Source organism: Pempheris klunzingeri, chromosome 12 (genome assembly GCF_042242105.1).
Source record: "Pempheris klunzingeri isolate RE-2024b chromosome 12, fPemKlu1.hap1, whole genome shotgun sequence".
Taxonomy (NCBI): Eukaryota; Metazoa; Chordata; class Actinopteri; order Acropomatiformes; family Pempheridae; genus Pempheris; species Pempheris klunzingeri.
Genome location: NC_092023.1, coordinates 22,980,715 through 23,002,427, shown reverse-complemented (window position 1 = coordinate 23,002,427; position 21,713 = coordinate 22,980,715). Strand labels below are relative to the sequence as shown.

Genomic DNA, 21,713 nt, shown 5'->3' with positions numbered 1-21,713 from the left:
AAAAGTCTAAAAAGGTCTATTTTTGGAAAATGTGTCCGTTACAAACCACTGGACTAGTGCTGACATACATCCGATGTTTTGTCTTATTTAACCATTAGATGGCAGTCCTTCACACACACAGAGCCACACTCAAACCACACACAGTCACGCTTTCTGTGGAGAGCGGTGACCGGGGTGATGTTTCCACTACACGATGCATTCATTATTTGCACTTTAATTCACTCAGTTTTTAATGCTAACTGGAATTCTATTTGTATAATCTGAGCTCCTGACTTGACAGAGATGGTGTAAATTGTAAAAGATGTCAGGTGTTAGAAGTTATTTGATAGAAAATGTACCATAAACGTTGTTGGTGTTAACATTCAGATGTCTGTACGTAATTGAAATGGGCAGCATGTGCCATCTTTTTTCTTCCAACAGTGTTAACAGTGTGGTCAGAATAATTTGACCTGACTGGGAGTGCTTAAAACAGTCAAATGCTGTGAAGGATGAATTCTGCAGAGGAGCATTAAGGCAGTGTGAAGAAAAAAGAGTTGTTACGTGGCGAAGGGGGGGGGGGGTTCCAAAAGGTTGTGTATGAGTTGTGAGCATTCACGTGAGCTGTCTGATTACAAATACTTTGCATCGACACTGTGGATTTCCATTTTTTAAAGCTGGCTTGAGTGACCATGAGGGACGGATGGAAGGGATTCATGTTCGGTTGGTTTGTTTGACATACTTTTAAGTGACGCACTACATAAAACTTTCAGAAAAAAAAATCAGATTCATAATCACAACTTGGACTTTGATGCAAACACAGCATACTTCAGTTCAACAATGAAAAGTGAAACGTGTTCATCGCAGACTGTAGCTCGTAAAGTGTCCCAGTGGGTCTGTGCTGTGTTTGTGGTGTCACTCTCTGTTCTGTCCACCACTTCCTCTCCGTTTGTTTTGTCTCTGAACATTTGTGAATTCCAGTCCTGAAACCCTGGGATGAGTCAGATCTTCCCCTCATGCCGCTCATGTGTTTTTCACCTTTGTGTGTACTGCACAGGCTGAAGACTCTTTCATTTCAGGATTCAGATTTTTTTTTCAAACTAAAAATCTGACCTGTCTTCTTCAATAAGAACCAAAACTTCTAGCACACGAACAGTGAAAAGATTCCTCTCTGCACCAAACAGCTAATGTTTCCCAAAATATACAAAATGAATAAATGAAAGCTATTTTAATGTTTGAATAAGTTCATGTTGCAGTTGTAATCTTTGATAAATGTCTGGTAGCTCCTCACCTCTGTAGCACAATTCTTCAATTCTACATTTGTTGCAGTTTGTGTTTATCTGCTTCTTTCTGAACTCAGTTAAACACCCAAGAAATGTCTGTGTTTAATCGTTGTTTGGGGGCTCACTATGTGTTTGTCCATCAGGAGAAAACACTCCAACGCTTTTGATTATTCAGTACTGGAGTACTGCTCACAGAGCCGTCTGAGAACAGGGAGCGCAGGAACACCTCGTTTTTTCAGAACAACAGATTGGAGGAGGGATTTGAAGGTAGAAGTCAGAAGATAGTGGAACAGAGGCTCGTCATATATTGTTTTTATGTTTCATCATACATGGTTCTGTCCCAGCAAACCTGACCAGAATGTATCCCTTCGCCAGAGCTCAGCGAGGAAACACTGACATGTTGTGCTCATGTGGAGAGGGAACATTTTCAGTGAGAACTAACCCTTTTAATGTATATATGATGTGAGTATTGTACTCTGAAAGACAGAAAGAAGTTCCAAACGTGTCCTTTAAATATAGTGACATACAGACACAGACAGATGTACAGACATCAGTGGACTGCTGTTTTGAAGCCTTGCGCTTTTCTTCACCTTCTTGGTTTTTCTGGAGCCAGAAATGATGTGAGCATCCTGCTGTGCTGAAGAAGACTGTAAACTAGTGACTGAGACCAGAAACTCTTTAGGAAAATGTTCACTGAGCTGATAAACAGGAGAGAAGTCGACTCATTTCCTCATTGACTTCCATCCAATCAGACTTCTGTTTGGAGCCAGTGGAGTCGCCCCCTGCTGGACACTAGAGAGGATGCAGCTTTGAGGCTCTTCAGCATCGGCTCCACTGTTCAGACCCAGAAGACACCAACACTTCTTTATACAGACCGATACCGACCAATCAGAGGACACTTCTTTATACAGACTGATACCGACCAATCAGAGGACACTTCTTTATACAGACTGATACCGACCAATCAGAGGACACTTCTTTATACAGACTGATACCGACCAATCGGAGGACACGACACTTCTTTATAGACTGATACCGACCAATCAGAGGACACGACACTTCTTTATAGACTGATACCGACCAATCAGAGGACACCAACACTTGTTTATACAGACTGACTGGCTGGCTGACCCTGGACCAGGTCGACCTGGACTAGACTGAAGAGAATTTATTGTATGCTGGTGTGATGCTGTACAGCCTACTTTTAAGAGCTAAACAAGGTCTGAGTCGGATCTTTTGACCTTAGATTTCTAGATCCTGAACTGAAAAACTGGTGTCTTTGACAGCCACATCTGGCCCTTCCAGCTGCTGTAAAGGGACACTCCATAGATTTTACCAATAAAGGTCCTTTTACTCATCATGGTGAGTAAAACTCAGGTGATGCTTCATATCTTTTTTTTAAACTCGCCCTCTGTGCTCCTCCAGCTTTATAGAAGTGCACCACTCCAGTAAATCCCTGTAAACACGCCGTAACACCACTGGAAACCAGTCAGATTCCATGGGAAGTTGATACTTTTTTACTTTTGAGAAGTTGCAGAAACAAGGTGAAAGTGAAGCAATGCCCAAAACCTTGACCCCCAGACACTGGACTAAAGGTGAAAAAATAGGCTTGTGCTAATTACACCAAAGAAACACATTATTGTTACAGAAAAATCTTCACAAATGAAGTACATTGAAAAGCAGCATGGTGACTTTAGACTAGATTAATTGGACATCTTGCTCTGAAGTGAATTTAATGAGGTGGTGTTTGTGTGGACAGAGACAAAAGTGGGAAGAAAAACATGTAAAGTTCAGAGTGTGCCCTCAGAGTGATTTCATTGGCAACACCACTAAGAAGTGCTTGTCTGGACACTGCTGCTGGAGAGGTGATGATGAGGAGGAGGAGGAGGAGGAGGAGGATATCTGGGTTTTCCAGCTGCTTTACTGTTTGGGGGTTTATCAAAACACTATTTGGATGTTTTGTAGCATTTCTTTCTTTTCCTCTTAAATAAAATGAAAACACTGAATATACTGTGCAAACTATTGTTCATTTCTTGTGTGGTCAAAAAATGAGCAGCAATGCACTTTACTGCACCACCTGCATCACCATCCTTCAAGTGGAGTAAATGTGTCTCTAATCTCGAGATGAAGGAAATTGTAGAAATAAGACGAGATTCTGACAGTCAACATTAAAAACTACATTTTCAAACTAAGAAAAAAGATGAAACTATTGTGAACAATGAATAGTACTGTGAATATTAAGTGAACCATAAACCAATATTTCACTTCTTGTTTTTGTTTTTCCTCGTCCAGGTTTGGAGCTGTGAACTTTCTGTCTTTATCCCAACACAATGGAGGCGAAGAGAATGTATGGATCATTCACAGTAACCAGGACTGTCTGTGTGAACACCGCTCATGAAAGTCCACCCACCCACGTCCACTTTGCTGGAGTACAGACAGAACAGTAGATGGCTGCAGACACACACACACAGACACACTCTCAGTCAGTCATGGTGGAAAAAGAGGCGGGACGTAATGGCGTGGTTTAGCATAGTTGGAGATGTCTGCATTTCACTGAGCTGCTTTTCCACAGTGAGTGACCAGTTATATTCAGCTCCACTTCTTCTGTCTGTCAAGACTCTCAACTCTGCCCCCCCGCCCCCCCCCCAGACAAAGGGTTGCTTCATGAGCATCATTGTTGTATATTTTGTGTGTATCTGGAGGATACACATATTTTCTACCTTTAAACAGATGGTATATTGCAGAAACATGCAGAGAAAAATCTGCAAACTGTTTCCATTTATTTCAGGTCACGGTTCAGGCAGGATGTTTTTTTTTTATGATTTCCCTCCTTATAAATGAGACTGCAGTATCGGGAGTACACACTGCGGGCTGTACACATTCATATTCACTAAATAATCTTTTGGTCGTGGAATATTTTTATGTATAAGTGTGTTTTAAAACAATGCGACATGGGATTTCAATTAACGCATCTAAAAAGTTAAAAATGCACATCGAGCATGTTTGCACTGACATTGTATTTCATTGCATTACATTAATTTAGCTGACACTTTTTATCCAAAGCAGCATACAACGAGTGCATTCAACCCTGTGGATAGTACATAAAGTTCATCAAATAACTTGAACTGCTTCAAATGTTACATATAGACACAGTACAAGAGCCATGTCCCTGCATGGTCCAAGATGCAGTCTGAACAGATGAGTTTGCAGTCTGTGATGGAAGATGTTGGAGAGTTTCTGCTGTCATGGGGACCTCAAGAACCTGGAGTAGAACTGTTTTGTCCAGATGCTGTATAGAGCATAAAATCAGATTATTACAATAATGTTGGCAGCAAAGGAAGAGCTAGCCATCCAGTGTCACACCCAGGTTCCTTGCAGCCCAAAGTGGGGGTTGCAGAGTTTGATGGAGAGGTAGGGATGGGACAGGCTTTCCCTGGAAGGAGGAGCAGCTCACTCTCAGAGTGAACTTCAGATGGTGTATAGACATCCACAGAGAGATGTCAGACAGACAGACTTGTGCTGCCACCTTGTTTTCAGACAGGGGAAAAGACAGAATTGGTTGAGTGTCATCTGCAAAGCTTGAAGGAAAAGCAATGTGAGTGAAAAAAAGAGCCCAGTTACTTCGTTCACAGAGAGAAGAGGCTGGGGCCCAGAACAGAACCTTGAGAGACCCCAGTATTGAGGCTGCAAGGTGCAATAACAATCCCCTGATGTACATGTTTGAAAGATAAGTCAACAAATCATATGCGGATATACTATATCCGCCTGTTTGAGTAATGTCGAGCTTTTTCAAGGAAATCACTGAGCCTCTTTTGAACACAAAACCATTATGAGAGGGAACCAATGTACTTCGACCCCCAAGCAACAGACAGAGTAGGGAAGTCACATTGTTTGTTTGGGTCTTCACATACAATTAGGTGAAAATAGAAAAAATTATAGTGTGTACTTTGCTTAATATCATCATGTCCAGCAAAGTTCTGACTAAGTCAAACCACAGAACTTTAAGGCATAAAGAAATAAGTGCCAGGCAGACTTTGCATATTTTTATTATTTTAATTTTGTGCCTATACACTGACAGGCAATTTTCAAAAATCAGAAAAAAAATTATAATGGTCAGCATTCATGTCCCTTTGATTAACAAAGCCGTAAACACAACCTTAAATGTTCCTTCTGCTTCCCCTCATCTGACTTCACCACAGCGTCTGACCTTCTCCATCCTTCAACCCTAATTAGCACAAGCACACACACACACACACACACACACACACCCTATTCCACACATTGGCAGATGTCTTGGTAACAAGTGTAACCCAGTGTCATTTTCAGAAGGCTTGTGGTGAAAGACTTTATGGAAAAACTCACACACTCGCTGTGGAAAATACCAACATAATCTGATTGCCATTACTTCCCCACCTATCAAACACACACACACTTTTTTATTTTTACTGTATCCATTGGAGTAATATTGTAGCCTAATAATAGGTCTCATGTCTTGACAGCAGCTAAATGCAGCAGCGCTGTCTTGTATTACTGACACACTGTGAGATGGAGAGCTGCCCTCAGGCCCAATATAACAGCTTTCCATGTATTTATAGGCCTGCGGGGGTCAGAATAGCATCTGTGTGTATTGAAAATGAACCTGGCTGACTGGCTGGGAATATTTAGACCTTGTTCCACAGACAGTTACTATTGATAGCATTCCATTACATCACAACATTGCCATTCTGGTGGGCAAACAACAGGTGCTCACATTCATACTACAGGTGTAGGGCAGAGCAACTGCTTGCACCATTGTGACAGCAAGTATCACTGCTGCAAGGTGGAAAAACTTGGATCATCGTTTTTATTAAACAGGACTCTGTCACCCAAGACAATATATATATGCCTAGACTGTGCTGACTGATAATTGACTGATCATTTTAATGTACATATCCTCAAGGCAAATTCCTGAGGCAACTCTTATTCTGCTTGTACATGTTACCTTGATGTATTCTCACAGAGAGCTGAAGTCATGAAGTCACAACATTTCTTCTGAAACCTTTCTAAAAAAAAAGAAAGAGTGTTCCTGGAGTATACATTCTGTTTTTTCAGACATCTCAGCATCCACTAAAGCAGTTGATATTAGAAACTGAAGCATATGTAATTTAACAAAGTTAAATGATTACTTTGTGAGATCTACACTTATGTAATCAACATTTTCATTTTGTAGGATTCTGGCTGAGCAGGACACACAAAAGTTCACAGGTCAGACAAATGTTGTGCCCCTCCCCCTCGCAGAGAGCAGAGACAGAGACAAGATACCACACAAAGTCAGTCTGGGAACCATCAAAGTCTTTTGGGTGGTGGGGGAAGCAGACGGAAACCAGTTCCTGCCCAGGCCGCCAACATCCAGTGTTCCAGCTCACCCTGGACATTCAGAGGCTCCTCCTGCTGCCCTTCTGTCCCTCTGGTGTTACTCTGCAACACAACCCTGTATCCCAAAGAAAGCCAAATGCTGCAGACCTGATTATGAGTTTATCTGTTCGTATTTGTGTGATTAGAAGCTGCCTGTATGTTAAAATTCACTGAACAATACATCCGACACCCTTAAACGTGGGATGTCTCTTTATTCCTTTGGACATTCGGAGTGCAAACATCTATGTTGTAGGTGTGGTTATTTTGGAAGTTTTCTTCGAAATCCCAAAACATGAAGTGTCTAACCAACAGAAGGAAGCGGCCCCATGACGAACCTCTGATCCTCTGATTGGTCACGTGTTGCTTCTCTTTACCTATGAAAGACCTTCGCTGCGATGCCACTTATGATTTCCTTGAACATCGGTGGGCCTTTCTTTTCAGTGGGGACAGCTTCCCGTGACATGACTAACCTGTGGCTGTTGTGGTTCACTCATTTGTCTGCTGTCCCCGTACTCACTCTATTCCTCCTCCTCAGCATTCAGCGTGTAGTTTTGTTTAGTATCCCACTTGTTGCCATTATCTGTTAGTTTGTTGTAGTTCTAAAGTACAAAGAAAGTTGTTTGCCTTGATTTTCTGTAACATACTTTCAGTCACTTTATGCATTTGTTGGGTCTGACCTGAGTTGATGTTGTCCCTGGCATTATCACTCTTGGCTGATCACTAAGAGAAAATGTTGGCTGATTCCTGAGACTGTAACCGTGGACCAATAGCTGAGGCAGGTTATCATAAGCCTGTTTGAACGCTATACTTACTACTCTCCCAAACTTTCCCTACAACACCTATATGTCACTAAAAATCACAGACAGGTTTTCTGTGTTACAGTTGTGGTGTCCAAGGCCAAGCTGAGAAAACCCTGATGACACTGGTATGAAATCACCAGACGGTACATAAAGGTCACAGGCCTCAGTAGCAGCCTACTCTCCTGGACTCACTTGGAGTCAGCAACCCCTCCAGATTTCTGCCTCTTTTAGCTCATTGTTTTAGTTCAGCCAGGAGCAGGAGAAGGACCCAAACGCCAACACAGGCAGAGGAAGTCTTCACTGACTTTAATAAGGAGACACCTTATAAATTCAGGACACAAGTACAAAAACACAGGAGCTAAGCACGAGGACTGAAACCAACAATGAACCGAGACAGACAGAGCAGGAACAAAGGATCTGGCCAGACTGATGAGGGGAGGGAAACCTGGTGCGACAAAACAGAAGCAGGTGACCACTGACCATCAAAAGGGCAGGAAAACACTCAAGAGCAGGAGGTAAATAACAGAGAAGAAAAAATTAGACTGAAATAAAGCAAAAACTAAGCAAGTACAACAAGAGCACGTAATCTAACAGGGCAATGACGAAACTAATGATCAGCTAGTATTCTACATGTCCTTAGAGAGTGTCTCAGATGAGGTGAGAAGCCTCCCGTCAGTTCCAATATGAGGCAACAGGCAGCAGGACAATCAAAGAGAACATGAACACACGTGGCTGATCTGCAGTATGGTATTTTTCTGAAGTGTTTGAATGTTGAACAGTCAGTTTGCACTCATACAATCTTAGGTAACTAAGCGCTAAACATCATTTTGTCAAGCTTCTCCTGTAAAATCTTTGTTTTGACGAAAACATCACCAAAGTGCCATCACATGACCGCTCACTTTTGTGATCCACACACCAAGCTACACAAAGATCCTAGCAAGTCCTCGGGGACTGTCCCAGACACCATTACTGAGCCAACAGTGACACTCTACAGAAGCTTACGGGCTGTCACGACAGTGGGCAACCTGCCTCCTGGTGTTTGGCTAACAGGGAGATCCTAGAGAAGGTCTTGAAGCAGCTTCCACACTGGTACTTCTTCACTTCAGAGTGGGTCTGGAGGTGAGCTCTCAGGTTGGAGCGATCGGCAAAAGCTCGGCTGCAGTGGAGGCACGAGAACGGTTTCTCTCCTGCAGAAGGAACACAGTCATTAATTTCCTGTTTCTGCTGGATCCTTTTGGACTTGGATAAAAGCTGATCATCGGACCTGTCTGGTGAATAAACAGTATCCTGAATCATGGCTGCATCCAACTCACACTATTGTTACTCCTAACAGACACTCCAATAGACCAGCCCATTTCATAAAGTGACTAACCCCCAATGTTTCCAATAATCAACAGATTTAGTATCATACTTTGGTACAGTTAGCAAATAGCATAATAATAGCGAAGTACACACCTTTCAAGCATCATGCCTGCAGTTTGTAACACAGCTTTATGATATAAATGTTTAGTCTCCAAGCCCCTGATGACCTCACTATGACACCCTCAGGCTTATTACCTGAGCACTGATTAGGCTTCTCAGACACAAAGAATTACACAACTGTTTTCACACACTGACAAGTCCTCACTCTGACTCGTAAATTGATCCTCACGTGTAAACGGTTGAATGTGTGTGTTTCACTGACCTGTGTGTGTTCGTATGTGTCCCTGAAGCAGCCAGGGTCTGGAGAATGCCTTGCCACACAGTTTACACACACAGGGCAGCGTGTGCGTCCTGATGTGCATCTTGAGCGCTCCCAGGCTGATGTACTCCTTCTCACAGTGCTTACAGCTGAAATACTTCTTACTTCTCCGCTCACACTGGAGCTGCTTGTGCTTGGCCAGGCCCGAGAAGCTCAAGTGTTCTTTAGTCCAGTCCAAACACTCGAAGTTCTCCTGGCTGCTGCCGCCGGGAGGGATGACTGGAAAGAAGGCCAGGAGAGGGAGGGGTGGAGGCAGGAGGCCCTCTGTCCTCCCCTGGCCTCCTGGAACACACTGGATCTCCAGGTTCACTTTGCTAGAAGATTGCACTGGTCTGTGTGCTTCTGTAGGGCTTCTACTGTGAGCCTCAGAGCAGCTGGAGAAGGAGAGAGGGGAGGTGTTTGGAGAAGGTGGAAGATGCAGTCGATCAGCTCTGACAGAAGGAGGCTGGGAGGAGGAGGAGGAGGGAGACTGTAGCCGTGGGCTGGGGGCTGGACGGTGGCAGTGTGGGGGGAGATCACTGTGCAGCAGACAGTCTTCATGTTTGCTGCAGGGGGGCTCTGTGGAATACACACACACACACACACACACACACACACACAATTTGCCTCCATTAGACTCTTTATAGTCAATTTAAAGAGCAACACATGCTGGTGGTGGGTTTAGGGCCAGACTGCTCCAAAGGGGGGGCATGTTAGCACCCAGTCCAACAGGTTAACCTGCCAAACACACAGCAAAGCAACATAAAGCACAACAAGACCTCCGGCCTCTGATGTCACAGACAGCTGCTATCGATCTGTCCTGGAGCCCAGACCATTACCGTTAACAAAGCTGCACACACACACACACACACTGGTGTTATTGCAGTCATTATAAGGACATTTCTGTCCATCCAAAATAAAGTAAATGCTCTGGTCTTCCCATCCACGGGGGTGGGGGTCATGAAGACAGTGGTTATTACCAGAGCTAGCATTAGTCACTTAGTAATGGTGGACAGTGGGGTGGATTCAGGTTTTCAGTGGGCAGGACTGTCAGTCTGCTGAAGAGGCTGGGGGAGATCACATGATCATCAGTTTCCTGTGTGTGATATCGCTCACGTTTAAAAGGTAAATGGTCTGTTTGTACAGCTCCTTTCTAGTCATTTCGACTACTCAAAGCTTTTACGTCACATCCTCATTCACACATCATTCATTAGTAATCTAATCTAAGACATATTCACACACCGAAGCTGTTTCAGGGGGAGTTGGGGTTCAGTGTCTCGCCCACTTCGACTAGTGAGGGGGATCGAACCACCAACCTTCCGATTGAGGGACGACCCACTCTAGGTTTCTTTAGTGAAAGATGGAGCAGAACCAGAGGGAAGACAGTCTGAGGGTCTGTGGACACACTGGGACTCATATCTATGTTGAAAAGACACTGTTGCTCTTTTGCAGGTCCTTGACAGCCTCTGTTCAAACAGCTCCTTACTATGAATGATAGGGTCCTACATGAACACCCTCACTTTAAGTTGCAGCAGCTTGGGTTACTTCACATGAAAGTAGCTCATGATGTAAGACCACTGCCTCAAATCTGATAAAACCACACCCTGACAGTCCTGAAGCAGACTAGCTCACTGTGAGCGATGGATGTTCTGAGGAAGTTTACTTAGAGGTGAGCTGCACCACAGACTTTCAGTCTGCTACCAAGTAATATCATCCATCATTAGTAAGGCATGTCGGAATATGTTTATTATAATTACCACCAAACGTCTATCTTACCTCATGCATGTGAAACACAAGTGTATCATGGGAGTGCTAACCAAAGCTAACTGATCGTCTGAACCCATGAGGTAATCACTGTGTGCATAACACAACAGCAGCAGAGGAGTGTTCGTGTGATGGATCCATGTTTGGGTATTGATCCTATTGACACTAATATCTCCATTCAAAACAAGACATAATGTTGATATTTGGTAGTTTTGAAATGTACGGTATCAATCTGCCCCCTCCGGCTTCTTTTCCAACCTTATGGCAGCTGTGACTCAGAGGTACAGCAGGTCAGATCCCATGTCCGAGTGTCCATGGGCCTGAACACTGTGGGAACACTGTGTGTGATGTGTTAGAGCTCTTTGAGTGGTCAAAAAGACTAGAAAGGAGCTACACACGCAGGTTTCTTACAGATAGTAGTTAAAATGGTAAATGACGCCTCTCTAGTCTTTTTCATCACATGCTCATTCACCCATTCACACATCATTCATTCAGGAGGAATCTGAGCTGGAGGAGACTGTTCTTTCACACTCATTCACACACTGAAGCTGCTTCAGGACCAAGTTGGGGTTCAGTGTCTTGTCAAAGGACACCTGGACACACTGACTTGATCAAACTGCTGACCCACAGCCGCCCGTTTGAGGACAATTGTCTCCAGGTCTGTCTAAGGACCTGAAGCAGCTCTCTGCAGATGGATTTTGCACGTTAAACACAAACCTACATCTTCGTTTGGGGCCAGACAAATCTCTCATTCCTCTTTATGCAGCACTGGTTTTTGCTTCCATTAAAGAGCTAAAGACAAGAATGGATTAAAGCATTTAGCAGAATAAATACATCCACAGTCTTCTAACAGCTTGGTGAAACAGTGCATGTCTTTCATCTGTAAGCAGCATTAATCTCTAATGAACATGCAGGGCAGCTGCAGTCACAGGCTGAAGCAGTGAAATGATGGAGTGAAATATGAACATCAGCTGAGGCAATGTGAAGCTGGGCATGTTCAGCTAGTGATGCATCCACGTGGGGCCAGTGAGCAGGAGGGGGTGGACATGCAGCAGCCCCCAGCCCTGGAAACGCGTCCTCCGGCCATCTGAGCAGATCTACTGGTGGTTAGTCTGACTAGGAAAGCTTCCCGGGGCTGGGGGGGGCCGTGACCTGGGGCGTTAGTGATGCTCTGTGGGGAGTCTTACCCTCGGCCTCGGACCTCACTCCTCCGTGGGCTGCTCTCTTACTGCCCTGAAGTTTCTTTACGAGGAAAGAGCGCGGCATGGTGTCGCCCCCCCCGGGACCCGCTGAGGACTGAAGGACCGAGGGACGGGGGGGACGAAGCGGCTGTCTGCTGCTGTGACTGACAAGGGGGGGGGCGAGCTGGACCCACAGGGGGTTGGGTTGTGTGTGTGTGTGTGTGTGTGTGTGTGTGTGTCAGGTGTGAGACAGGGGCCGTGTGGAGGCGTGTCAGTGTGGAACCAATCACAATGACAGGACCAGAGCAGGGGGCGGGCTCTGTCTGTCAATCAGCACCGCCAACAGAGCAGGTGTCTGATTGGTGGTAGCTGCTTACTATGGAGCCACGGATCTGCCCCCCCCCACTGCTCTGCACCCCCACCCCACCCTCAGGTGCACCTCTGGCATGTGATCCCTTCGACCTGTGTCTCTGTGGTTTGGGATGACGGTCTGATTCTTTATCGACCCCCCCCCCGTACCATGTCTGGTAACTAATGAACACATTCAAATACATTACACAGCTCATTCTGTTCAAAAGAAAACAAAAAGATTCCAGCCCTGACACTCACAGGAAGCTGCTCCTGTTTAACCTGCACAGATCTTAATGCTGACTTTGTCCACCAGCTGTGTGTCCACGGTCTGCTCCTTCATGCACAATCCAAAGATCATTCAGGCTCAGAAGGGCGTTGCTCCGTGGTGACGGTGTCGTGTATGGGGGGGCAGGACCCTGTCATGTGTCTTGATGAAATAAAAGCAGCTTCGGACCCCTCCTTCCTCTCCCCTATGACTCCTCTTGTTGGAGGTTTGCAGCAGAGTAGACAGCAGCAGCAACTCCTCCAATACACCTGGGGACCCTTTCTGGGGCCAGATCCTCAGGTTGGGAACCACTGGTCTAAAGCAGCTAAGTGTATATAAAGAAGTTCCAACTAGCCCCACCCTGACTAAGAGTGAGCTGGTGCTCTGACACTGATGCTTCAGTATTAACAGTCTAATGCAGCCAGACTGACTGACTGAGGCACCAGTGACTGAACACAGGTCCAGTCAGAACATCTGCATCATTAGAGACAGTCTGACCTGTGAACGCCCACACAGCAGCTCCAGTGTGACCCACTCCATGTCCCCCCCGCCCCCCGACATATTGTAGTGATGAAACAATGTGGTTCAGAACCTCCCAGTTTATCATCTAAACTCAATCCCTTCTAACATTAGCACAGACATGCTGCCTTCCTGTTGTGGCAGATGGAGTTCTTCATGTCAGAACCAATCTCACATACAGAATCAGTGAATTTATGTGGACAGAGAACTGTGCCTTCTATCAAACATGGGAGTGACTGTGTGTCTGCCCTCCTCCATTCTGAGAGCATCGAGGGAAGTATTTGATGGCAAATACTGAGTGTCAGAGCCAAGGTTTTATTCTTAAATACTGTCAGTTGAGATGATGTTACAATATAGTGAAAAATAGAGATATTAAAATACAAAGAGGTGTTGTGGTGGGTCCAACTGCTGCACCATGTACTGAAGAGGACAATGTGGAGAACAGGGGGCTGATCTCAGGGGGCCTGGCTTTTGTTTCCCTCCCAGCCTGGTCTGGGCACGGCGTTCACCTTGTACTTGGCCGGCTGGAGGACCACACCAAACTTGCCTTCCAGACTGGGCAGAGGGTGGCCTGGGGGGACAGAGAGGATGAACCGCTGCAGGATCCAGGACAGGAAGAGGAAGAGCTCCATCTTGGCCAAGGCCTCTCCCAGACACACCCTGATGCCGGCGCCGAATGGCAGGTAGCTTGATGACGGAATGATCACGCCTGTGCCGTCACTGTTCAAGAAGCGACCTGCAGAGGAAGCACGAGGAAGTCGGAGTCAACACACCAGCAAACCTACAAACCGGACAATCAGAGCCCAGATGCTCATCAGCTGCTGCGGCTCGTAGTTGGTTCATGTATGAAAGTAGTTCACTTTTACATTTTCTATGCCAGAAACACCACAAGGACTCTGTTTCACTGCACAAGGATCTTAAGGGTCATTTCATCTGTATAAAAAAATATGCATGTTTCCTCTGAGTGGGATCGAGTCACTGACTTCAGGTTTCCCTCAGAGGCCACAGCCACGTGTTTCCCCGGCAGACATGAGGAAAATAAATACACTGAACAATAATGCAGGATAAAACACGGCACAGCGGCCGGACGTTTCCTCTCACCAGGGTCAAAGAGCTCAGGGTGTTTCCACTCCTTCTCATCATGGTGCAGAGCCCAAAGGTTGACAATGACTCGAGCTCCTTTCCTCACTGTGAAGTCTCCGATGCTACAGAGAGGCAGAGAGACGCAAAAGGGGGGGGGGTTATAGGAGCAGTGCTCTCTCACATCTCATGTTTGAACCACATATTCCAGCCATCGTGTCGGGGGGTGCACCTGGTGTCACTGAGCGCCACATGGGGAATGAGCAGGGGGGACACAGGGCGGATCCGTAGTATCTCCCTGATGGTGGCCTCCAGGTAGGGCAGACTGCCTCTGTCACTGAGCTGGGGGGACCGATCCCCCCCCACTTTACGGTCCAGCTCCTCCTGGATTCTCCCCTGCACCTGGACACACACACACACACACACACACACACACACAGAGTCTAAAATAAGTGTGTATATATACTTTACTGTGATGTCTCATCCATCAGGGGATTAAAAAGGTTTCACATAGCAACGATTCATAGTTTGTTCTTGGATTTGTATGAATTTAATACTTCTTTAGAAATTGCTCTTTATGGAAAGCGTCTTGAGATAACATTTGTTATGAATTGGTGCTATACAAATAAAGATTGATTGATTGATTGATTGACAGAGGGAACACGTAGGAAAACACCTCCTGCAGCATTTTTCTATTTCTGGTAGAATCCAAATGTCGACCAGCAGAAGAAAAGACACCTAAAACCTGCTGGTACTGATTTTAATATGCCACAAAGGCTCATGTGGGCAGTGTGGTTGTGTGGAATGCACCTTAACAGCTCAGCTGTATGAATTTAGTCCACACAGATGACAGCTGTGTAGCTGCTGAAGAGATGTATGACCACAGAGGTTTTATGGTAACAGTGTTAAGGGCTTAGCATCTGTGCCATCAGTGTCAGACCTCTGAGGAGATGGTCTGAAGTCTGGATTATTGTACATCATCATGACTGTGGTGATAAGAGAAGGCAGACACAGCTGCTGTCAGTCAGGCTGACAAGGTTGAAAACACACTTCACTTTGAGTTCTGTTGTCTCTTAAATGGAAGAAATGACTATTGTGCTCCAGCTGGGAAATAAAATCCCTTTTTCTCCATCCTTTCAGTGGGGTCAGAGTAGCATCTAGTGGAGCCCAGAGGAACAGCAGCTTGAGGCACTGAAGACTGGCTGCTCAGCATGTTCTTAAAGGAGGACCAGACAGGAGAAAACAGTCTCAGGTAGAGCTGCAATATGGCTGTATGGCAACATGAACACATTCCATCACCCATGAGGGAGGAAACATGTATGTTTGGCCACTTGAACTGAACCCTTCGCACCGCTCCAGCCTTACCTGCGGGTGATGGAGCAGGTAGGCAACGGCCCATTTGAGCACGGTGGTGGTGGTTTCCACGCCGGCTCCAAAGATGTCTCCCACGGTCATGAGGAGGTGGTCGTCACTGAGGCCCACGGACTCGGCACTGATCTCCGCTGTGTTGTTGTTCTCAGCACTGCGCTTGGCTCTCAGCAGAGCGTCCAGTAGGTCTCTCTGGACGTGGTCACTGTAGTCTGCCTGGGAGGGGCACACACTCAGAGTGTAAAGAGATTCCATGGGGGTTTGCTTGGAGCAGACAGAGGTGCTTAAATGACACAGTGAAGTATGTTGTTATAAAGATCATCTGGAGCTCAGGTAGTCAGACTGGGACCGATCACTGTGGCACCAGCTGAACCCCGCCTTTAGTTTCAGACTAACTGTACAGAGAACACTGTTCTCACACAGCATCCACTCTGTGTTTGAGTCTTTGAGAAAGCAACCAGGTAATCAGATGGAACAGGTATATAGCTGGATGTAGACTTAACCCAGAGCAATTCCTGTGGGGAAACTGATAAAACTGAAATGTAAAGTAAATAGCTTCCTAAGTGGAGACCTTATCCTCCGCCTCGTAACACACACACACACACACACACACACACACACACACACACACACACACACAGTCATTGTTCAGCTAACCTGTGACTAAAACGTTGCTAATGGTTTAAATCTCTAATCAAACCTTCACCGTCTTGACCTCATTAGTGACAGTACTTTATCAAAGAGGCCGACTGTACCTTGTGTTCATCATATTCCTTCTGGAGAAGTTTGTCTCTGACTGAAACACACTGCCTGAGAAGACGCAGGTCTGCATTGGGAAAAATCTGTGACGAGGAGACAGACGTCACTGATCGGTGTTATACTGGGACATATTCTGTCATTAGTGAATACATATGTGTGTATATATGTATATTCTGCAGACATGCTAATATCAATACGGCTAAACTCTGCATCATGTAGTAATTAAATATTGATCATACTGATAAGACACATTGCTATCTAAAAATACTCATCATGCACCTTTAATTGTGTTCCTCCTGTATATTCCTATGTCTTTGTTTATTGCCTAGTCTACCTGTAGCCAGGGGAAGATGTCCACCAAGCTGTCCTTTGCCACGGTGTCCACGATGCCCTGGCTGTAGTGCAGCATGGCCTCAAACTCTGGGTCTCCTCGGCGGTAGGAGGAGTTGAAGCAGAGGGAGCAGATGACGTTGGTGACGGCCCGGGTCAGCTCAGGGGACAGATCCAGGGCCAGTCCGGCAGCTGCTGCCTCGAACAGGACGGAGCACAGAGACTGAGCCTCTGCACAGACTGAGGGGACACAGGTGTCAGAGTGTCGTCGCTTACTGACAATGTTCCTGAAAGGTTTGCTTGTTTTTACTGTGTAGTTATCACATGCTGAGATATCCTCTTCCTCTGTGCCGTACAGCTAACATCTTTATTTGGTCCCTCACACACTGTCCTGCTGCCCCAAATACTCTACTACTACAGATAGAAGACATCTGACACACTGACCTCAGATTATTTAAAGGTTTTGTTACTTTATTTGAAGGTAGTCTAAGCCACCGTATCTGTGTCCACTTTAAACCTTCATGTATCCTAGTGGTTGCTGTCATTGTAGGAGAAACAGTAAGCAGAAGACTACAGATACCAGTGAAATAATGCCGTCTGAACACATTTCACTGAGAGAAAGTAGTTCTCGTGATTCAAGGGAACAAAGTGGATCATCCAGAGTATCTGTGTCTGGGACGTGTGTGTGTGTGTGTGTGTGTGTGTGTGGAGAGGTGGGAGGTGAAGTGTACTCACTGATCTTCTCAAGGGAGGCAGAGCCCTCCCCAAACATGCACAGAGCTCCGTGGACTATCTTCCTGTGGAACCTCCAGGTGGCGCTGTAGTCTCCAAATGCGATGTCCTTCCCGTTTCTGGTCAGAACATCTGTGGTCACCTTCATCACACACAGGACATGAGCAAACACACGTGACTCCTGCTGCCAAGAAAAGGAGGAGGAGAAGATGAAGAAGATGAAGACTCACAGTTCTGGGTCTCCCTGCAAATATCTTCCCCTTCTTCAGCAGGACTTCTTTTGCGTGTGCGTGCTGGTTGACGATGATGACACAGTGGGGGCCCATCATCAGAGAGAACGTCTGTCCATATTTCTCCTGCAGCAGTTGGAAAAGCACATGAGGAGGATGGGGGCTCCGCAGACTCAGCAGACTGCCAATCAAGGGCAGCGCTGGGAGGCGGGGGGGCTCCTGGGGGTCATGCGCGAACACCCCGAGCTTCAGTCGCAGCACCAACAAGGCCAGGCCGCCGGTCACCAGCGCGCACAGACACAGAAACCACGCCATGTGTGCAGCACAGGGCCCGGGCGGAGGGGTCTGCTTCAGCGGAGGCCGAGCATCACAGCGGGGCGGTGCGCGCAGGGAAGCCCCGAGCTGCTGCACACACACGCTTTTATCCCCCCTCCTTCAATGCCAAATCCTTGACTCTGAAGATTTGAGGCCGGGCCAATTTAAACAAGATAAGATGACGCATGATTCGTTGGATCCCTGCAGAAAACCATGACGAAACACGTCCGCATGACGTGGACACTGAAGGTGCAGTCAGCAGGTGCCTCACTGCACGATTTGGAGCTGTTTGTACTTTTCCAGCATTCCTCTTTCTCCACTCTGGGACTGGGGGGCCCGTGCTGACTGTGCAGATGAACATGACACACAAAACAGTGCAGCACACAATATGATCCACCATAACGTGATGCCATGAAAGGCTTAGGAGTGCTATGGTTCTGAGAGCTGCTGGTAAAACCCCTGAATATTTACTGAATTCTGGACTTAGCTTGAAGTTGAGTATTTGTTGCACTGTGGTATTTCTACTTTTCCTCAAAGCAGCTGGTTACTGTTCTTACACTTTTTTACTCTTTACTCTTTTGTTCTTATTGGATCTAAAGTTGCACATTATTCATAAAACTTAATTTAGCGTAGAGTTATGCATTCACGTGATGCTGACATACAAAGGAAAAGTCCATTTATTTGGTTTTAGTTCAGCAGGATCCTGAATTATGACGTGAAAGCGTTGCGGTCTCTTTTGACCCTGCCCCCGCACCGTCGTTAGCTACAACAGAAGATGGCACAAGCGGAGCCTCAGCCGCGGTTCGGCCAGTCTGTCAAAGGGTTACTGTCCGATAAAGTGGGCTCCTGTAGCGGGGATGTGATCGCGCTGACCCGCCAAGTACTGAAGGGATCCCGGAGTCAGGAGGTAAAGCGATACTAAAGATTTAATCCAAAAATGTTAGCTGATGCTAACAGGCTGCTAGCTACCGACACCGGAAACGGTAGCAGGGCCGCCTGCTGCTTGTGTGAACGGGCCCTGGGGGGTCTGTTCGTTAGTTAATGCAGGCCAGCAGGATGCTGCTCGGTCCTTTTAGTTTGGATGGAGCTGAAGTTTGTCGTTTCAGACCCACTGAACACGAACGCCGGCAGAGTGTCTGCTGAGGATGAAGATGAAGCCACATCTTCCTCACACTGACGTCACTGCCTCTCAGACTCGTTAGCTTGAGTCCTCTGAGTTGGCAGAATGTGACGTTGCTGCTGTTGTTTGTCTCACTGGAGGTTTGTGGTGGTAAAAGGAGCAGCTTGTCACAGTCTGCTAGATGAATGAAGGGGGATGGTCTGTAAACACTAATGTCTCTTCCAGCTTCTTGGTCAAGCAGCCAGAAACATGGTGATCCAGGAGGACGCCATCCTGCACTCTGAGGATGTGAGTACAGGATTTCATAGGCGCCTCTAAGAGTTAATTCCACACCACACAGGCTGCATCACACTGTCTCCTGTCTTCCAGAGTCTGAGGAAGATGTCCATCATCACCACACATCTGCAGTATCAGTGAGTATCAGTCAGCTCTGCTCATGTCTCTGAAAGCCTGTGTTCAAAGTGTAGATGACTGTGGGAGAGTGTCTGTCTGTCTGTGTGTCTGTCTGTCTGACTGACTGTGTGTCTGTCTGTCTTTCAGGCAGGAGGCCATCCAGAAGAAGTAAGTGTGAACACTTGATCAGTGTCAGCAGCAGGCCAGAACACAGTGGTGACCGACTGTCCTGTCTGCTCATGTTCGTCCTGCAGCGTGGAGCACTCGAAAAACCTGCAGGACCAGCTGAGGCACCTGCTGAAGTGATGGAGCGACGGGGGACCTCGCCACCCCCCCACCCCCCATACACACACCTCCTGAGGGTCCTGTGTGGACCCATGCTGTGTCAGCAGGAGTTTAGGTGTCTGTACACATATAGCTGCCACATTTCTACTGTGTAACGCACGGCTGGCAGCTGCAGTTTTCCTGTCATGATTTAGAGGTGATGTTCTGCTCTGTGCCAAACACAAACACAGCCCCCCCCCCCAGGTCTCAGAGTTACTCTGCAAACCAAGGACAGTTTTTCTTCATGCGTTATGTTAAATGTGTGACTGTATGTTGTTATGTATTTAAGTTTTTCTATAATTCCTAACTCACCTGACCACAACTCATTCTATCGACATGCAGCTCAGCTACAGTTCATCTCATGTCAATGAAACGAAGACACACAATTTTCAAAGTTTGAAATGCTGCAGCGCCCCCATCAGGACTATTAGTTTGGTTTTGGACCTGAGCCAAGTGCAAAGGTTGCTTCATTTTCATGCATGTGAAGGTAGATTTCCTCATAATAACATTAGCCCGTCCCCTCATGGGTCTGGGGGCTCCCTGCAGAGTGCCAGGCAGCTGAGGAAAGTCTGTGTTATGAGAATATTTCTCCATAGAGTTGAGAAATTGTAACCAAGAGCCTTCGTCATCAGCACAGACTCGTGATAAGGAGCAAAGGGGCAGACTTATCAGCGGCCTGAAGGCCTAACAGCTGCTTGGCCCTGACGGCGTCCCTGAAGCCGTGCTGCCGTCCTGTTACCTAATGCTGCACGTGTGCACCACCAGTGGACTGATGTGCTGTTCGGGGGGGGGGGCGCGCACAGACAGGACATGCTGGCCTTCAGTGACGACTGGCTAGTCAGCAGAGTCCACGTCTGTAGATAGTTGTAGAGTCACAGCTCAGCATCATGTTTCTGAGAGGAGCGTTTTTGTCATGTGACCCGTTCATGAACAAACACAATCAGCAGGTTCTTCAGTCTACCATGTGACTTCTGTTCACATCAAACCCCTCAGAGCTTTGAATGAACTGTCAAATGTTACAAACATTTGGGAATAAACAGGTTCAGCACAAGGACAATAGTAGTATGTATATATAGGTATGAGTATGACCCGTCAGTAACACTTTCTTATAAGGCTACGAGTGATCTGCTTACAGAAATATTGTCAGTCTGAAAGCTGATTAAAACAGCAGCTTCATGTTTCATAGAAATCTAAAATCAGAGCTCATGGCCCTGAAGTCAACTCCAACACAGCAGGAGTCTGATTTGGTTGCACATCATTGAATGTATGAACTGTTAAGTGACATAATCACAAAGTCACAGCGACTCGATCATTAGTTCACTGTGACTTGTTGGGAACATGGATGGGTAACATCTGGACACACCTGGAGCATGTAATGCGATCTCTGTATAGAAACGTACTCTGTTCTGTTGTGCTGGTCAGACAGCTGTATGTCTGTGCATCGGCTGTATTTTAGTGGAAGTGATGCAGGTTTTACTGAACTCTGTGGACAGACTTGGTGTCGGGGCATCAAGTGATGATCTACATTGCTTCTTATTTTAATGTGGAAATGCACGTTAGTCCATTATTCCACTGTCTGTCTGACCCTGAGCTCAGGCCTGTCGGTGAGACTGTTTGAATAAAGGCTTACCACCAAAGAGGACCTTGTTTCACATCTATTCCACCTCCAGTCAATTGTGAGCTGACCTCTACCACCCACACGTCTCCTTGTCAAATGAAGGACTTTGCTCAGTATTTGCCTTCAGCCCATATCTCCCCCACCACCTCTCAGGGGGTGCAAAGTCATTTTCAGCTCCCTTCTTAAACCTT

General features: G+C 46.3%; 2 protein-coding genes across 2 annotated transcripts; one reads left to right on the top strand and one right to left on the bottom strand.

Moving 5' to 3' along the window:
* Positions 1-8,461: 8,461 nt before the first annotated feature.
* cyp17a1 (cytochrome P450, family 17, subfamily A, polypeptide 1) lies at positions 8,462-18,067 on the bottom strand. The gene is made up of 11 exons (XM_070840540.1): positions 17,753-18,067; positions 17,526-17,664; positions 16,795-17,030; positions 16,457-16,543; positions 15,699-15,917; positions 14,566-14,735; positions 14,355-14,458; positions 13,754-13,989; positions 12,125-12,233; positions 9,138-9,752; positions 8,462-8,640 (listed from the first exon to the last, which is right to left on the bottom strand). Exons 1-11 carry the CDS (start codon positions 18,065-18,067, stop codon positions 8,462-8,464), a joined length of 2,409 nt encoding a protein of 802 aa, XP_070696641.1.
* Positions 18,068-18,821: 754 nt separating this feature from the next.
* On the top strand, positions 18,822-21,541 carry borcs7 (BLOC-1 related complex subunit 7). The gene is made up of 5 exons (XM_070841079.1): positions 18,822-18,974; positions 19,413-19,475; positions 19,557-19,600; positions 19,728-19,748; positions 19,835-21,541. The coding sequence occupies exons 1-5, from the start codon at positions 18,843-18,845 to the stop codon at positions 19,884-19,886; spliced, it is 312 nt and encodes a 103-aa protein (XP_070697180.1). The 5' UTR covers positions 18,822-18,842; the 3' UTR covers positions 19,887-21,541.
* Positions 21,542-21,713: the final 172 nt, after the last annotated feature.